The 15778-nt window shown below is 38.9% G+C and overlaps 1 protein-coding gene across 1 annotated transcript in view; it reads left to right on the top strand.

The window, feature by feature from the left end:
* Positions 1-15778, top strand: part of BBS9 (Bardet-Biedl syndrome 9) — a 311978-nt gene that overhangs the window by 149301 nt on the left and 146899 nt on the right. The window contains exons 18-19 of the mRNA XM_006085338.3: positions 6253-6425; positions 9588-9740. Of these exons, the coding sequence (XP_006085400.1) occupies positions 6253-6425; positions 9588-9740 (326 nt within the window). The remainder of the gene's footprint in view (positions 1-6252; positions 6426-9587; positions 9741-15778) is intronic.

Raw genomic sequence — 15778 nt, 5'->3', positions numbered from 1 at the left:
ACCAAATATTCAGCTATATGGCTGATCCAGTCACATATATCTGAATAGATGGCAGTGCCATGGTGCAGGCTGACAGGCTGAGTCATGGGATAGGACAAGGCCTTTTAAATAAGGAACCACATGAACTGTGTCACCTGAAACCTGAAGAGTAGCTATTGCAATTCCCTGGTGGTTTTTTTACTTCAGTGTCTCACAGAATTCTACCTAGGAAATGCCCTTGGTGATGAAGGGAGATAGATATGAAGAAAGTATAGTTTTCTGGGGTTGAGGTAGATGTTGGTGCCCCCTACTGCTCTATCAGAATACCCATCCCCAAGAAAGGAATGAGGTAATTTGTACTCAATGTGTGTCTGGCATTTTTCTTTTTTGTGATTCTGAATCCAGGATGTAGTTTCTCTTCTGAATATCACAAGGACAAGTCACTTCGTCAATAATGTCTCTAGCCCAGCTGGTGTGGCTCAGTGGTTGAGCTTCAACTTATGAACCAGAAGGTTATGGTTCGATTCCCAGTCAGGGCACATGCCCAGGTTGCAGGCTCAGTCCCCAGTGGAGTGTGTGCAGGAGGCAACCGATCAATGATTGTCATCATTGATGTTTCTATCTCTCTCTTCCTCTCCTTTCCTCTCTGAAATCAATACAAAATATAAATTTAAAAAATAATGTTTCTATAGCTTATCTTTATAATTCATGAGTAGGAAATTTCACAGAGCTTTAAAAAATTGATAAAACTCAATTTACTAGATATAATTCTATCTGAGCTCAAATCGGTGCAGTCTAAGCTACAGCTTAATCCAAGGATAAATGTAGAGGATCCAGTGTTGCAAGTGTTTAGAAAGAACTGGACAACCAAACTCAGTAGTAATTCAGAAGTGAGATGTAGCTGGAAGGAGTGTGGGTTTTATTTTGTTTTTAAATTTGCAATAGTAGAACATGTTTGAATAGTAATGGAAATGATCGAGTTAAGTGGGAGAGGCTGATGATCAGGAAAGAGAAAGGAATCACAAAGCAATGAAATCTTTGAGAAGGAGAGAGGCGGTGGGATACAGGGCCTGGGTGGCGGGCACTGGGGGTGTCCAGGGGGATAGAAGGACAAGCTTTTGTAATTTTACTGTGGCAGGAGGGATTGGATGTAAGTCACACCTTTCGGAGAGTGGCTTGTGAAGATGGAGAGAACAATGAGACAGGGATTTCAGGGAAATGAGATGTCGCAGTTGTGTATATTGAAAGAGCCTGTTTGGTGTTGGCACAATGAATCAGAAAAAGAAACACATCCAGACACAGGTTTTGAAATCTTGGAGCACTGAGGATTAGGAGCATATCCTCAAAGATTAAAAAGGAAAAAGCAAGCCACTCAAAGAACATGAATCAAGAAGATTGTCTTGGATGCTAGAACACAATGGAAGAATTTTTTGCAAGATTTGAGGGAAATGATTTTCAACTTAGATTTCTGTTCCCAACTCAACTGGTCATTAACAGTGAATGCTGAGTAAATGCATATTTTCAGTGTCACCAGCAGGGTTAAGCAATTGCAAATAGCAAATTTATGTAGCCTCGAGTAGGCCTTTGGGAAAAGAAAAGTAATACAATGAAAGATTATCCTGAAAGATTTTAACATGCTAGAATGAGGGATTGAATTGAATAAGATCAAGTTTAAAAGTCCTTTGCTTGTCTCTTGATTATTTTGCTTTCAGGTATAATGAAAACATTGTAGTCATGTATGTGAATAAGGGTTGGGCCTTGAGAAAAGTGTTCTTTTTGCATCTGCCAAAAGAAAGCATCTGTAATCTTTTAAAAACTTATTTATTTATTGAAATTAAATTTATTGGGGTGACATTGGTTAATACATTACAGGGGTGGGCAAAATTAAGTTTATGGAAGTATATGGAAAATAATACAATAATAAATATTAAAAAAGAATAAACTCACGACTGTAAACCTATTTGCATTAATATGTCATCTGTGTATTGCATTGTGGGCCCGCCACACAAAGCGTAGTCTCTTCCTGTCACTATCCTTTTGTCCCCTTTACCCTCACCACTCTCCCCCTACTCCCCCTTTCCCCTGGTAACCTCCTTACTTTTTTGTCTATGTCTGTGAGTTTATTTTGTTTGTTGGTTGCTTTCTGTTTTATATTCCACAGCATATGTAATCTTGAAACATATTAACCAAAATATCTTCAGAGGAAAGCATGTGAGAAGCTTGCTCTTGCCTCTGTTCATTTTGCATTCAGCAGACATGTTCAGGGGTGGGCAAACTTTTTGACTCGAGGGCCACAATGGGCTCTTAAACTGGACCGGAGGGCCGGAACAAAAGCATGGATGGAGTGTTTGTGTGAACTAATATAAATTCAAAGTAAACATCATTACATAAAAGGGTACGGTCTTTTTTTTTTTTAGTTTTATTCATTTCAAATGGGCCAGATCCGGCCCGCGGGCCGTAGTTTGCCCACGGCTGTGTTAGATATAAACACTGGTGGCTCTGGTGGCGCTCCTGGACTAATGGGAGAGACAGGTGGAGAACCAATACTCGAGCTTGGTGCTGACAGAAGCCCACTTCAGGTGCAATTGCAGCCCAAACGAGTGAGGTTCCATAAGAGATTTTGTTTGTGAAAGATCTTGAAGGATGAGTAGGAGATTATTGGGTGGAGGACACTCCACAAAGAGGAAAAGGTATCCTCCGATGCTGGATAGAGCATGGGGTTTTAGAAATCAGGGAATTTTCTTCCGTGCTGGGAATTCTATATAGTAGCGGCTTTGTGATTTAGAGATAAGTGTAATGACCAAATCCAAAGTCACCGGAAACCCACCCCATGCCGCTGTGTGCACTTTAATGTGTGCAGTGAGTCATCAATATATTACTGTTTTATATTTATCTTAGAACTTCTTAGCTATATTATCAAGGGACGATGGCCAAATTATATAAATCCAGCTTGGAAAAAGCCTTTTGAAAAGTAAATTTAGAGAAATCATCTACAGTTTCCACTAATATCGAAGAGGTTGTATATTTAGAATATTATACTAATATCTACTGAAATTGTTTATATTATTTTCTCAAACTTCTTGGTTCCAAAAGCCTTCATCTGCCTTTCCATCTCGCATTTAAAAATTTCCAAATAGTATAAATTATACTGATGCTTTGTTTATGACATGAATACAAACATTATTTATATTGATGAACTTCAGATGTTCTGACATGAATAGACAGTGACGTGATGCATTTTTGTGCCCTGCTTAGTTAAATCCATTATTTTCTCCATTTGTAGTAGAGTGGAATGGCAATTGACTGCACTCCAGTCATCTAAATTTATTTCATTTGGAAGCTGGGATGATTATTTCCACTGAGCTGCTATTACAAGATGCAAAGGAAAAAGGATAAAAAAAAATAAATCGAATGTTCATTTTGGCAGCTATTTTAATTACTAGTATTGTAAGGGTGTATTTTAAAATACAACTTTCTTCTTTCATGTTATATTATAAATAGATTTTTATTTCTCCTTTCCATGAAATGCAGACTCTGGAAAGTTTCCAGTGCAATGTTAACTATTTTGAAACATAAAAACTGAGAAAATGCTTAATCATCAAAATAATGCCTTATAAACCTTTGACTCATTAATTCCTGTTGATTTTTGGTAATCTGAAAAAAATCCACTTAAAAATAATTGTGTTTATATTTCTAAATCCCAAGTATAATTTTTTATTATAAAAATTAGTTTTTCTTTTTTCCCCTCATGTATTGAGGAAAATAAGAAAATAATTAAAGCCCAAAATGTTACAGAAAATATTACATCTATTTAAATGTTTATTATTTTTATAATTCTATTATTGGTGACATTCATGCATTATACTTAGTCATAGTAGTGTACTGTCTTAGTCCAGTTGGGCTGCTATAACAAAATACCAGAGACTGGGTGGCTTTTATACAATAGAAATTTGCTTGTCACAGTTCTGGAGGCTGGGAAATCCAAGATCATGGCTCTGGTACAGCTGGTGCCAGGTGAGAGCCTGCTTCAGGTTCATAGGTGTCTGTCTGTTTGCTATGCCCTCATATAGCAAAGGGGCAAGAGAGTTCTCTGGGGTCTCTTTTATAAGGGCACTCATCTCTTTCACGAGAGCTTCACCTCATGACTTAATCATCCCCCAAAGGCCCTACCTCCAAATACCATCACATTGGGCATTAGGGTTTAACATATGCATTTTGGGGGAATATAAACATTCAGTCTATTTCAAGTAGCTGTGGGGTATCTAGAAATTTATTTATATTTGAATTTTTCATTGATTTTCTTTAGATTTTTTACTTGTTTCACTCCACACTTTTTATATCAGATAGTTTTAAATTTTTGACAATATATATATTAAACCCTCATCAGGAGATATGTTTTTATTGATTTTTAAAGAGGGTGGAAATGGGAAAGAGAGAGAGAGAGAGACAGACAGACAGAGAGAGAGAGAGAGAGAGAAACATTAATGTGAGAGAAAAACATCAATCAGTTGCCTTCGGAAAGAGTCCCGATTGAGGATTGAACCTGTAACCTAAATATGTGCCCTGACCAGGACTGAACCCTCAACCTTTTGGTGTACAGGATGATCTGCCAGCCAACTGAGCTACCCAACCAGGGCTTGACCAATATTTTTCAACATCTAATTGTGATTGATAGAAATTTTATAATTCAAAGATAAATTGAATTTTTATAGGTTCAGTAAACCCTTGATTTTGTGGACCTCAATTTAACAGACTTTGGATTCTAGTCCATATGTCATATGTGAAAATTAACACCCTGCTAATTTAAAAACGCTTTTAACCAAGATTTACTTATAATTAAATTAACAGGTTATTTTTTTGTTATTATTTCACTGTTATTTTTAATGAATTTCAGCGAATAGGCCATATGTTGGAAAGAACACTAGTAATTTCATTGACATAAATGGATACTACTACATATCTACAAGTAGAGCCCACATATTTAAATCCAAGAGCACTGCTTGTAAACAATGTCCAGGAATAATGAGCACATGCATCCTTCATGGTAGTTGGTTCTGTTGTCACTTGGTGTGACTTTCTGTAGCATTTTGTTTTGTTTTGTTAATCCTCACCTGATTGATTTTTTTAAAAAAATATATTTTATTGATTTTTTTACAGAGAGGAAGGGAGAGGGATAGAGAGCTAGAAACATCGATGAGAGAGAAACATCGATCAGCTGCCTCCTGCACGCCCCCCACTGGGGATGTGCCCGCAACCAAGGTACATGCCCTTGACCGGAATCGAACCCGGGACCCTTGAGTCCGAAGGCCGACGCTCTATCCACTGAGCCAAACCGGTTCCGGCACCTGATTGATTTTTAAAGAAGTGGAAGGAAAGGAGGAGAGACAGAGAGAGAAAAACATTGATGTGAGAGAGACACAGTGATTGGTTGCCTCCCAGGGATCAAGCCTGCAACCAAGGTATGTGCCCTTGACTGGAATTGAACCTGCAACTTCAGTCTGCGGGCCAATGCTCTGTCCACTGAGCCAAACCTCCTAGGACTGCAGCAGTTTTAACGTGAGCAGGTGATGTTCCATGTGCGCTGACCCTCACCCCAGTGTGTGCATTTGTTTACTCTCGGTGATTGGTGAATGCATTCATTGACTAGACCTATTCAGTATAAATTTAAAATTACCGTAATACACACAGAAAACTTTTCTGTGAAATTAAACTTTTAATTTTACAAATGTGTCCACATAAGGAAAAGCATGTAAATAAATAAATTTGTCAATTTTTTAACATACACATTCAGAAAACCTACTTTATTATAGAATGGCCTTCCGGCTTTAATGGCCACTCCTTGGCTGAATTAGTCCATGATATGGAAGTTTACTGTAATGATACAAGATTGTATTTTTACAATGGCTGTTTTCTTACCTTTAAAGTAAAGTGTTGTTTGTTCTTTAGAAGGACCCAAATTTGAGTGTTTTTTTTTTTCTTATTGTACTGTAACATATTATAAGATACATACAGAGTAAAAAGGACCATACTCTATAGCTTGGCACTGTGACCACATACCTTTGGCATTAAATTTGAAAATGTTAAGTGGCTGATGCAGAAAACCTCAGTAATGCACTACAAATATTTTATCAAGCCAGTAGAAATTGTTTCTATAGTCCATCAAAGAAATCTTTGTCCTTTTTGTTTTGGTATTCATTATCAGAGTTAGTAACGATTCATGTATTTTCAGCTAGTAATAAGCATTTTTATTAATTATTTTTTTCCCTCTCCTAGAACGATATCGCATTCAGAGTGAACAATTTGAAGATCTTTGGCTCATAACAAATGAGCTTATTATCCGCCTCCAAGAATATTTTGAAAAGCAGGGAAGCAAAGATTTTGCATGTTCTTTTTCTGGATCCATGCCCCTTCAAGAATATTTTGCATTGATCGATCATCATTTTGAGGTGTGTATGATTAGAACAAATATTATTTATAATTTTTCAACACATTAAAGAAAGAGATGCTGCAGAGGTAAGAATTGTATGATACACGCTATTCGGCCAGATACTTCAACCTGTTCTTCTTTTATGGACGTTAGTTTTTGTGAATCTGGTTTGTGATCAGTTGCAGACAATTAAGAGTCGCTGCCTGGAGCTAAGCATGTGGTCTTGCCTCAGAACAGAGCTGATTTAATTCTTCCACATGAGGACTTAACCTTTGACCCCAATAACCCGGTGTTGAAACAATTGGAGCTTATCGGCAGCCATTAGGCTAACTAACACTAGCAGGCCATAAATGAGGTGTGATTGTAAAGCAAAGTGATTTTTCCTTTTCTTTCTTAACAAGCACACCACAACTTCTGCATCTGAATGAGGGTAACCACATAAAATATTCGCCAGTATCTGGCACCATGGACGCTTAGTAAAATGCTAAATGACTAAATGTCTAAATAAATGAGATCTGACAGTAAATTTGTTGCCTGAATATTTAATTGTTTTAAAAGTCCCATGTGTTAAAAAAATTCACCAGGCTCCACTTATTTATTGGTCTATAGATAGACTTTGTAGGCAATTACAAAGGGGAATTGCAAAAGAATTTTGAACATCATTCAAGGAAGCTAGAGTGAGTACTTTTTGAGGACTCAATAGGATTTTGTATTTCTGTTTATAAATTACTAGAGGCCCAGTGCACGAAATTTTTGTGCAGGTATGGTCCTAGGCCTGGCTTGTGTTCAGGGCCATTTTCCCTGGCTGCTCGCAGCTGGCCCTGCCCCCCCGCTGCCACCCACCCCCAGTTCCCCCATTCACCATCGGATGATTAGTGCCAGCCGGGGGAAGGGACCGAGAGGTCCGCTGTTCCTGCCCACTCGCCAGCCCTGCCCCTGCCACAAGTCACCCTCTGTGTGTGGGGTGACCGGTGGGGCGGGGCCTTGGCTTGGTGCTGTCCGTGTCCCCCGCCACCCACCCCTGGTTCCCCGTTCACCATCAGGCAATCGGAGCCTGCCAGCGGGGGAAAGGGACTGAGAGGGCGTCAGTGCGCCTCATAGTGACTGGTCCAGAGGTCGTTCTGGTTGTTCTGCCGTTAGGGTCAATTTGCATATTACCCTTTTATTATATAGGATGGTGTGTGTGTGTGTGTGTGTGTGTGTGTGTGTGTGTGTGTGTGAGAGAGAGAGAGTCACATGAATAGTCTACCTAATTTCAGTCCCTTTCAACATCCTCAAGGCATTGACTTCAAGCTATAATAACTTTGTTTAACACAGTCTGAACATAAAGGGAAAAATTCAGTGGATACAATCCAATTACAAATAATGTCATTATCAAATAGAGTTGAAGAACTTACTAGAGTTTCCCTTTTTATATACTGATATTATCGTCATAATTATTGATGAAATATTATTTTTAAAACATTTTAGTTTAAGAAATATATCACAACTTTTGGTAAAGAAAGCTTTTTCGCCCTAACCAGTTTGGCTCAGCAGATAGGGCGTCGGCCTGTGGACGATTCCGGTAAAGGGCATGTACCTTGGTTGCGGGCACATCCCCAGTATGGGGCGTGCAAGAGGCAGCTGATCAATGTTTCTAACTATCCCTCTCCCCTCCTGTCTGTAAAAAATCAATAAAGTATATTTAAAAAAAAAAAAAGCTTTTTCCCCCTTCAATAGAATATTCTTGTATTTAGTTAATTCCTTATTGTTTCTAACATTGGTATTAAAAGAAGCTAATAAAATTCCAAGATTTTTAAATCACATATTGGAAAGTACATATAATGAAAAGATAAGGAAGTTTGGTTTGATATCAGAAATGTTAGCTATGCTTGATTTCTGAACATTTTGGGTATATTTATTTCAGAACTAGTTATGACTGTTTTATAAGTTGAATTAGTAGTTCACATGATCTAATTTCATAGAGAGTTTCTTCTACTTTATAACTTTGACTAGCTTTCTTGTATCTTAATAATATTAAACTTAAAACTTATGGAAAGAGTTACAGTGGAAAGAGTAATTTCTGATTCTCATCCTCCAATCTCCTCTTTGGGGCCAACATTTGGTATCTGGTTTCGGTGCGTCTTTCTAGAACTATTTCATGCAATCACAACTATGTCAACAGATTTGTTTTTAAAAAATACATGAATGGTAGTACATTGTACATACTATTCTGTATTTTTTATTTTCTTTGTTTCATTTAGTGTATCTTTGGATAGCCTTGCATATCAGTACCCAGTAGTCCTGCAAAGTAGTCATCTTTATTCATTTAATCTGTTCCCCTATTGATGAGTATTTTTATTTTTAATAACATCTTACTACAATGACAAACTATCCTATAATGACTATGCTTATATCTACATTAGTTTTTGCAGGCATACCCATAAGATAAGATCCTTGAAGTGGGATTGGTAGGTCAAAGGCTGTATGTGTGAGAGCTTATTTGTATTAACTTCTCTGTAAATTTTGCTCATTTTTCTATTGGGTTGTTGCTCTTTTTCTTAATGATTTGTATTGGGTGTGGTCCTTTTTCATTGATTTGTAGATGCTTTCTGGATATTAGTTTAGGGGCATGACTTTTAGTCTGTGTGGTTATTGTTCTTTTTGCAGTTTGCTTTTTGTCTTATCACTTTACTCATAATGTTTTTCTTTTCGTAAACCATATAGAATTAATTTTTTTCAGTCCTTTATCACGTGTGTGTGTGTTTGTGTGTGTGTGGCTTTTGACTTTTGACTATACTCATAAAGGTCTTTCTCATGCTGAGATTATGTAAAAATTCTAATTTTTCTGGTACTTTTATTGTGTCTAAACTTTTAATTCCTCTGCAATTAATTTTGCTGTAAATACTGGGGGAGAAATTCTTATTCTTTCCCCCATGTATTTAATTAATTTTCTCAAGACATTTATTAAATAATCTATTTTTCCCTAGGCATACTAGGCATCTTTACTAAATTTTTATTTAACCTACTCCATTGTATTACCTATGTATTCATGTACCAAATATCACCATTTTAATTCTTAACTCTATGATATGTTTTTATTTCTTATTCTTTCAGACTTTTATTGGAATTTTCTGTATTTTTACTTTAAATATTTTTGTTGTACACATTTAACCTGAATTTAAGAAACTCTTTGTTGTAGCTGCGGATAAATGGTGAAAAGTTGGAAGAACTCTTATCCGAAAGAGCTGTGCAATTTCGGGCCATCCAGCGCCGGCTGTTAACAAGGTTCAAAGACAAAACTCCCGCCCCCCTCCAACACCTGGACACCCTGCTGGACGGCACCTACAAGCAGGCAAGTACAGTGCCAGTGGTAGTACCTCTACCACGTTCTGTTGATTTTCAAAATCAGGTGTTTTTTTTTCAGAGTTAGCTTCCCTAGAGGAAAGAAAAATAGCTAATATGTAAACCTCAATAACTGTATTGATAATACATTTGCTGCTTGAAATCCTCATGGTTATTTGAAAAGTCTGTAGCAGCAGGAGGGCACTCTGGAAAGAACCCTGGGCTTTTTTCCATACGATGGGGTAAGTACTCACCGTGTCGTTACAGAGATTCTGCTCCACAGTGTATGTGGGAGTGGGGGCACATGGCTCTCCAAAGACAGACACGAGTGCTCCCGTGCAGGAACGGTTATGTGGCTCCTCGTAGGCCTGATGGGTCTCTGGTCCACACACACTTCTCTCTTCCGTGTCCTTTTCATTTGCTTTGTTTTTCATGGTTTTCTTTTCCCTCCTCCTCCTCGGGATCTCTTTGTTGACTTGTCTCTCTCCTTCTCGGGCCTCCTGCCATGCCTACCACACTTGGGCTGCAGATTGGCTGAGTCTCATCTTTAATGAGGCTGGGTCTTTTTGTGGACACAGTGGCAGAGGAGTGCTTAAAGGCATTTGATGAGGATGCTTGATTTAATGCTTCCCATCTTTTCCAGATAGCAAGACTTCCTTGTCTTTATACACTTAAAGTGCTGGTTTTTTTATGTTTTCTGCTTAGCCTTGGGGTTGGGTTTTTCCATGATATGTACGGTTATAGAAAAGATGATCAAAACCAGGGGTTTTCACTTGAATATGTGTTTTTAAGCCTCCATTCTTTTTAGATAAAAAAAGGGAATGAACAAGTTTTTAAAAGAAAAATGTGAATACTATAAGAAAATGTGACTTAGTTTCAATGTAATTCACAACTCAATTTTATCATATATATTCACATTAAATTATAACTAGATAATGTTCTTTATTTTAATTATTTTTAGTAAATTTTTAATGACATAGTTAAATTATGAACATAATTTCCCAATGAAAATTACAAGATTATACATAAGGCTAAATTCTCCAGCTTGATTCTTTATCAACTTTTCAGAAATATAATCACGTTCCCTAACCCTTGAACTTAGGTTTTCTGTACTTTTGAATGAGAGAACCTTTTGTTGTCATTAGAATCTTATTCATTTATAATCAGTTGTGGTCTATGGACTTTAAGATCCGTTAGTTTTGTCAGGAGATGCTTAAAGCAAGCAGAGTATGTGTGTTGTGTGCAGGCTAACGAGGCTGCCTGGACATTCACTGACATGCTCAGTCCGGCCAGTTGTTTGGAGATGGACTCGCTGTCCAGTCTCCTTGCATATCCTCCCCTCAGCCCTGTCCCGGGCGGGCTCACGGGACCCATGTTTGGTCTCATGCTCTGTGGTGGCCATCTTGAAATCCCTAGTACTTATCGAACAAGAGGCCCCGTATTTCCGTGTTGCTCTGGACACCACAGCAATGGAGGCCCTGGCTGTCAGGATACTCATTTGTGATGAATAGGACAAGAAGACTGAGAGTTCAAATACATGACAGAGTTCAAAGACAGAGTAGAGTTTTCAGACAGAATGGCTTTATTACCACTGCCCCCAAACCACCTGCAAATTTCCCCAAAAGGAAGAAAAAGAGGTGCAGTGGGCATCCGTGAGAGCTCCTCTGGACAGCTCCGGGCTTCCTTCTGGGAAAGGCATCCTGGCTAAGTGACCCTGGTGACAAGGTTAACTCACGTAGGAGCACTGTTCTGCATTCGTTGTCTTTAGGCATGTTGCGGGTTGCAGCCTCTCTTTAGACTTCCAACAGGTGGTCACTGGCATAAAAATCCCCCGTCAATAGTTATAAGGTTAGGTGCACAAGGGGGTCGATCAAGCACTTGTCTCCTGCTTTTAACTGTAAGGCATTTCCTATAGCCTGTGTCTTTGATTGGACAGTGACTGAAACCCACACGCCCACATTATTGTTTTACTCTTACTAGCATGCCTGTCTTTAGTGTCGGCCTGCTGCCACCTCGCACTCATGGGGGCACCTGCCAGGCAGTCCTCCCTGGCCACCAGCGCTGAGCAGAAGGACCAGTGCTCTTGCTCTGGGGAAAGCATCTTTGGGATTCTTACATGGGAAGGGCCTGGCCTCCTTGAGTGAAGATTTTCCAGTTGCTCACCACAATTTCAAGAATTTATTCTCAAATTTTGGGGAAAAAGGCTTCCTTTTAGAAAGACCTTTAACTTTCTAGGTTTAGAGGTATAATGTTAAATGAAAGTAAGCATGCGGAGAATTTCTTTTTTAATTTTTAGCAGCGAGACACCTAAATTTCATCATTTGTGTAATTGGAATTACTGCCTTGTCAACCATCTGAATATGGTTTTGAAGAACCTAAGAAAGGAAGTAAGGCAGGGGTGGGAAATGTCTGTCCGGCCCTGCCAAGGTGTTAGGGGTGAGTTAATTGAATGTTTGACAAACATATTAGGCTAATTTTTAAGTTAATAATTTTGTATGGCCCTCGAATGATGTTATAAATATCCAAATGGCCCTTGGCAGAAAAAAGGTTCCCCACCCCTGAAGTAAGGGGAGAGAAGAGAAATTCATATTTATTGAGTATCTGTTGAGTCTTAGGTCAGTTTCATTTATCACTTTATTTAATACAATCATTTCGTGAGGGTGGCATTATTGCTCCCACTTTATGGATGAAGAACTTGAGGCTCTGAGCAGAGTTAAGCAACTTGCCCAATGTCACAGATTCCAAAGTCCCTGCTTTTCTAACTCATGTGGCATTTTTATTTTAATCATTTCCTGATGGAACGTAGACATCCTAGGTTTTCTTTAGCAAAACTACAGTAGGATTAAAGACAAAGAAGATTCATGCAAACTCTTTGTGCATATGCGTGGCATATATTTATGACCAACCACCCAGCATTCATTGTGACTACCCTATTGGACAGGTAACGAAATCTGGAGCATTCCCGAAAGGATATGTTACGTCTGAAACTGGGGTATCGGGGGAAGAGGCGACTGTTAATGTGTTGACTTTTACTGAAGTTCAGTTTTCTTTGCCGTCCAGTGCTAATGCTTATTGCGTTTGGCAGAAAAGCTTGGAAAATAAGTTCTCTTCACATTATAAAATTTTCACGTATGTTTGTTAGTCAAAGCAGGACTGATGGGTTGAACTGAATGAAGGGAACTTAGACTTACCCTCCGGCTTGGCTTCTGCTGTGATGCTCGTGTGTGTACCCAGATTTCTCCTCCCCATGTGAACACTGACCCTCTGTTGTAGCAGAGGGAAAATGTTTACTAATCTGAACGTTTCATTGTGTCAGATGACATATGTGTGATGTAATGACTGATAGTCATTAATGTTCTAGAAAAGCACTTGGCCAATTTCTCTCTTGTGGAAAACAGGGGCTGTATTAGGCCTAATTTTAAACAGAGATCCTGTGGTTTCGTTTTGCTATTTGTTACTTTTTCTGTGCTTAAAACTTCCTTCCACTCTGTTTATTTGTATGGAATTGATATATAAAAGTCATTTTCAGCCACACAGAAGTCTGAGAGCTTTTTGGTCTATGACTTTTCAAATGAGCATGATTTTGGCCGATAACACAAAGGAATATGTGATGAAACGCTTCAGAGGCCTGCGTTCCCCTTTGCCATGGCAAGGAAAACACTCTGCTAATAGACTGGGAGGAAGTCTCTGGGATGTGGTGATGGGCTGCATTTGTTTTTCTTATACCCACTTAAGAGCTAAAAAGAAATCTTTCTGTGAAGGAGAGAATAAACAGGTCAGAAGGGGCACAGAAATTTGCAGTCACATGTTTGGGATGAATGGAAGAGGTAAGTTAACAAAGAAAAGGATGGGATGGCAAAAGAAAAAAAAAAGGAAGTTTGTATGTCTTTACCCCTTATTTCTACTCTTGGAAAATAGTTCACAAAGTTGTTTATTTACAGTATTAATCACCTTGGCAAGAAATTAGAAACCAGCTTTTCATAGTTGGAAAATGATTAGGTTATTGTAGTTCTATTTGAAATGATATCATTTCATGTCATTATTTAAAAAACTGGAATAATAGAAAACATTTGTAGTAATTGAAAAAAGCAGGTTAATATGTAGTAAATAAATAATGAAATGGATGTATCTATAATAGGTAGGTGTGCGAAGATTTGGAAGAAATAAAAAAATTAAAAATGGTATACATTTGTTTTAGTTGACTTTATGTTCTTAAACCATCTCCTTTAATATTATGATCATAATTTGATAAGCATGAAAATAATTCTTTCACAATTCGTGAATATACTTAATGCTACTGAAATATACACTTGAAAAATAGTTAAGATGGTAAATTTTATAGTCTTTGGGTTTTACTACAGTTAAAAGAAATAATAACTTTTTGAAAAATGGGATATAGCCCAGCTGGTGTGGCTCAGTGGTTGAACGTCAACCTATGAACCAGGGGGTAAGGGTTCAATTTCCTGTCAGGGCCCATACCTGGGGTGCGGGCTCGATCCTCAGTAGGGAGTGTGCAGGAGGCAGCCAATCAATTATTCTCATCATTCATGTTTCTATCTCTCCCTCTCTGAAATCAATAAAAATATATTTTAAAAGAGAAAAAGAAAAAGAAAAATGAGATATGGTCCTCAACTCTTGGTCTTCATTGGTATTTTCGGAGGAAATATTTTCTCTCTCTTATGTATACCTTAGAAGTTAATTTCTATAGTTTCTGAATGTGTAGAATTTTGGGTTATTATTTCATATACAGTGGGGCCTTGACTTAGGAGTTTAATTCATTCTGAGACCGAGCTCGTTAAGGAGCTCGTTAACTCAAATTACTCTATCAACTCAATGCAAAAAATCGGCCGAGAGACAGTTGGTATCTCAAAAAACTCGTTAGTCAGGACACTTGTAAGTCAAGGCCCCACTGTACTAGAGGCCCGGAGCACAAAAATTTGTGCACTCGGGGCTGGGGGTCCCTCAGCCCGGCCTGTGCCCTCTTGCAGTCTGGGACCCCTCGGGGGATGTTCACCTGCTGGCTTAGGCCTGCTCCCCGGGTGATCGGGCTTAAGCTGGCAGTCAGACATCCCTCTGGCAGCCCGGGAACCCTCAGGGGATGTCCACTTGCCAGCAGGTAGCAGGCCTAAGCTGCAGTTGGACATCCTTAGCGCTGCTGAGGAGGCGGGAGAGGCTCCTGCCACCACTGCTGTGCTGGCAGCCGTCAGCCTGGCTTGTGACTGAGCAGAGCTCCCCCTGTGGGAGCGCACTGACTACCAGGGTGCAGCTCCTGCATTGAGCGTCTGCCCCCTGGTGGTCAGTGTGTGTCATAGTGACCAGTCATTCCCAGTCGTTCTGCTGTTAGGTCAATTTGCATATTACCCTTTTATTATATAGGACTAGAGGCCTGTTGCACGAAAAGATTCGTGCAATAGGCCTTCCCTTCCCCTGGCTGCCAGCACCGGTTTTCCTCCGGCACCCGGCACCCAGGCCTTCGCTCCGGCTGGAGCTGCCTTCAGCGCCTTTGCTGCTCTGGCCTGAGCCGCGTATGCAAATTAACCACCATCTTTGTTGGCGGTTAATTTGCATATCTTGCTGATTAGCCAATGGGAGGCGTAGCGAAGGTACGGTCAGTTGCCCTGTTTGTCTATTATTAGATTAGATGAGTTAGTTTATTCAAAAGAGAGCAATTAGGTACCTGTACTTGTACTTGAGTGAATATAGGAATAGAGTTGGTGTTGTCTTGTTGACCCTAACCTCACTAGTCCCTTTAGGCAAATGAGAGACGTATACAAAGCTCTTTCAAAATTATGTAAATTTTTTTCAACCAGGTTAGAGTGCAACCTAGAATGTGTTCTCCAAAGTGTGTTTGTTACAAGTACATCACTGAAATATTCAATATTCATCAGTGTGTGTGGCTATATGGTCTAGCCCAATAGAAGTAAATGTGAAGCTCCAATTGTGAGCCATATATATATAATTTTTAGTAGCCACATTAAAAAAGTAAAATAAAACAAGTGATATTAATGTTACCATTTCAACATGTAATCCAATAAAAATTATTGAGAT

This window comes from Myotis lucifugus, unplaced genomic scaffold (assembly GCF_000147115.1).
Source record: "Myotis lucifugus unplaced genomic scaffold, Myoluc2.0 scaffold_18, whole genome shotgun sequence".
NCBI classification, from domain to species: Eukaryota; Metazoa; Chordata; class Mammalia; order Chiroptera; family Vespertilionidae; genus Myotis; species Myotis lucifugus.
The sequence above is the reverse complement of the archived record's forward strand: the minus strand, read 5'-3'. Positions and strand labels throughout refer to the sequence as shown.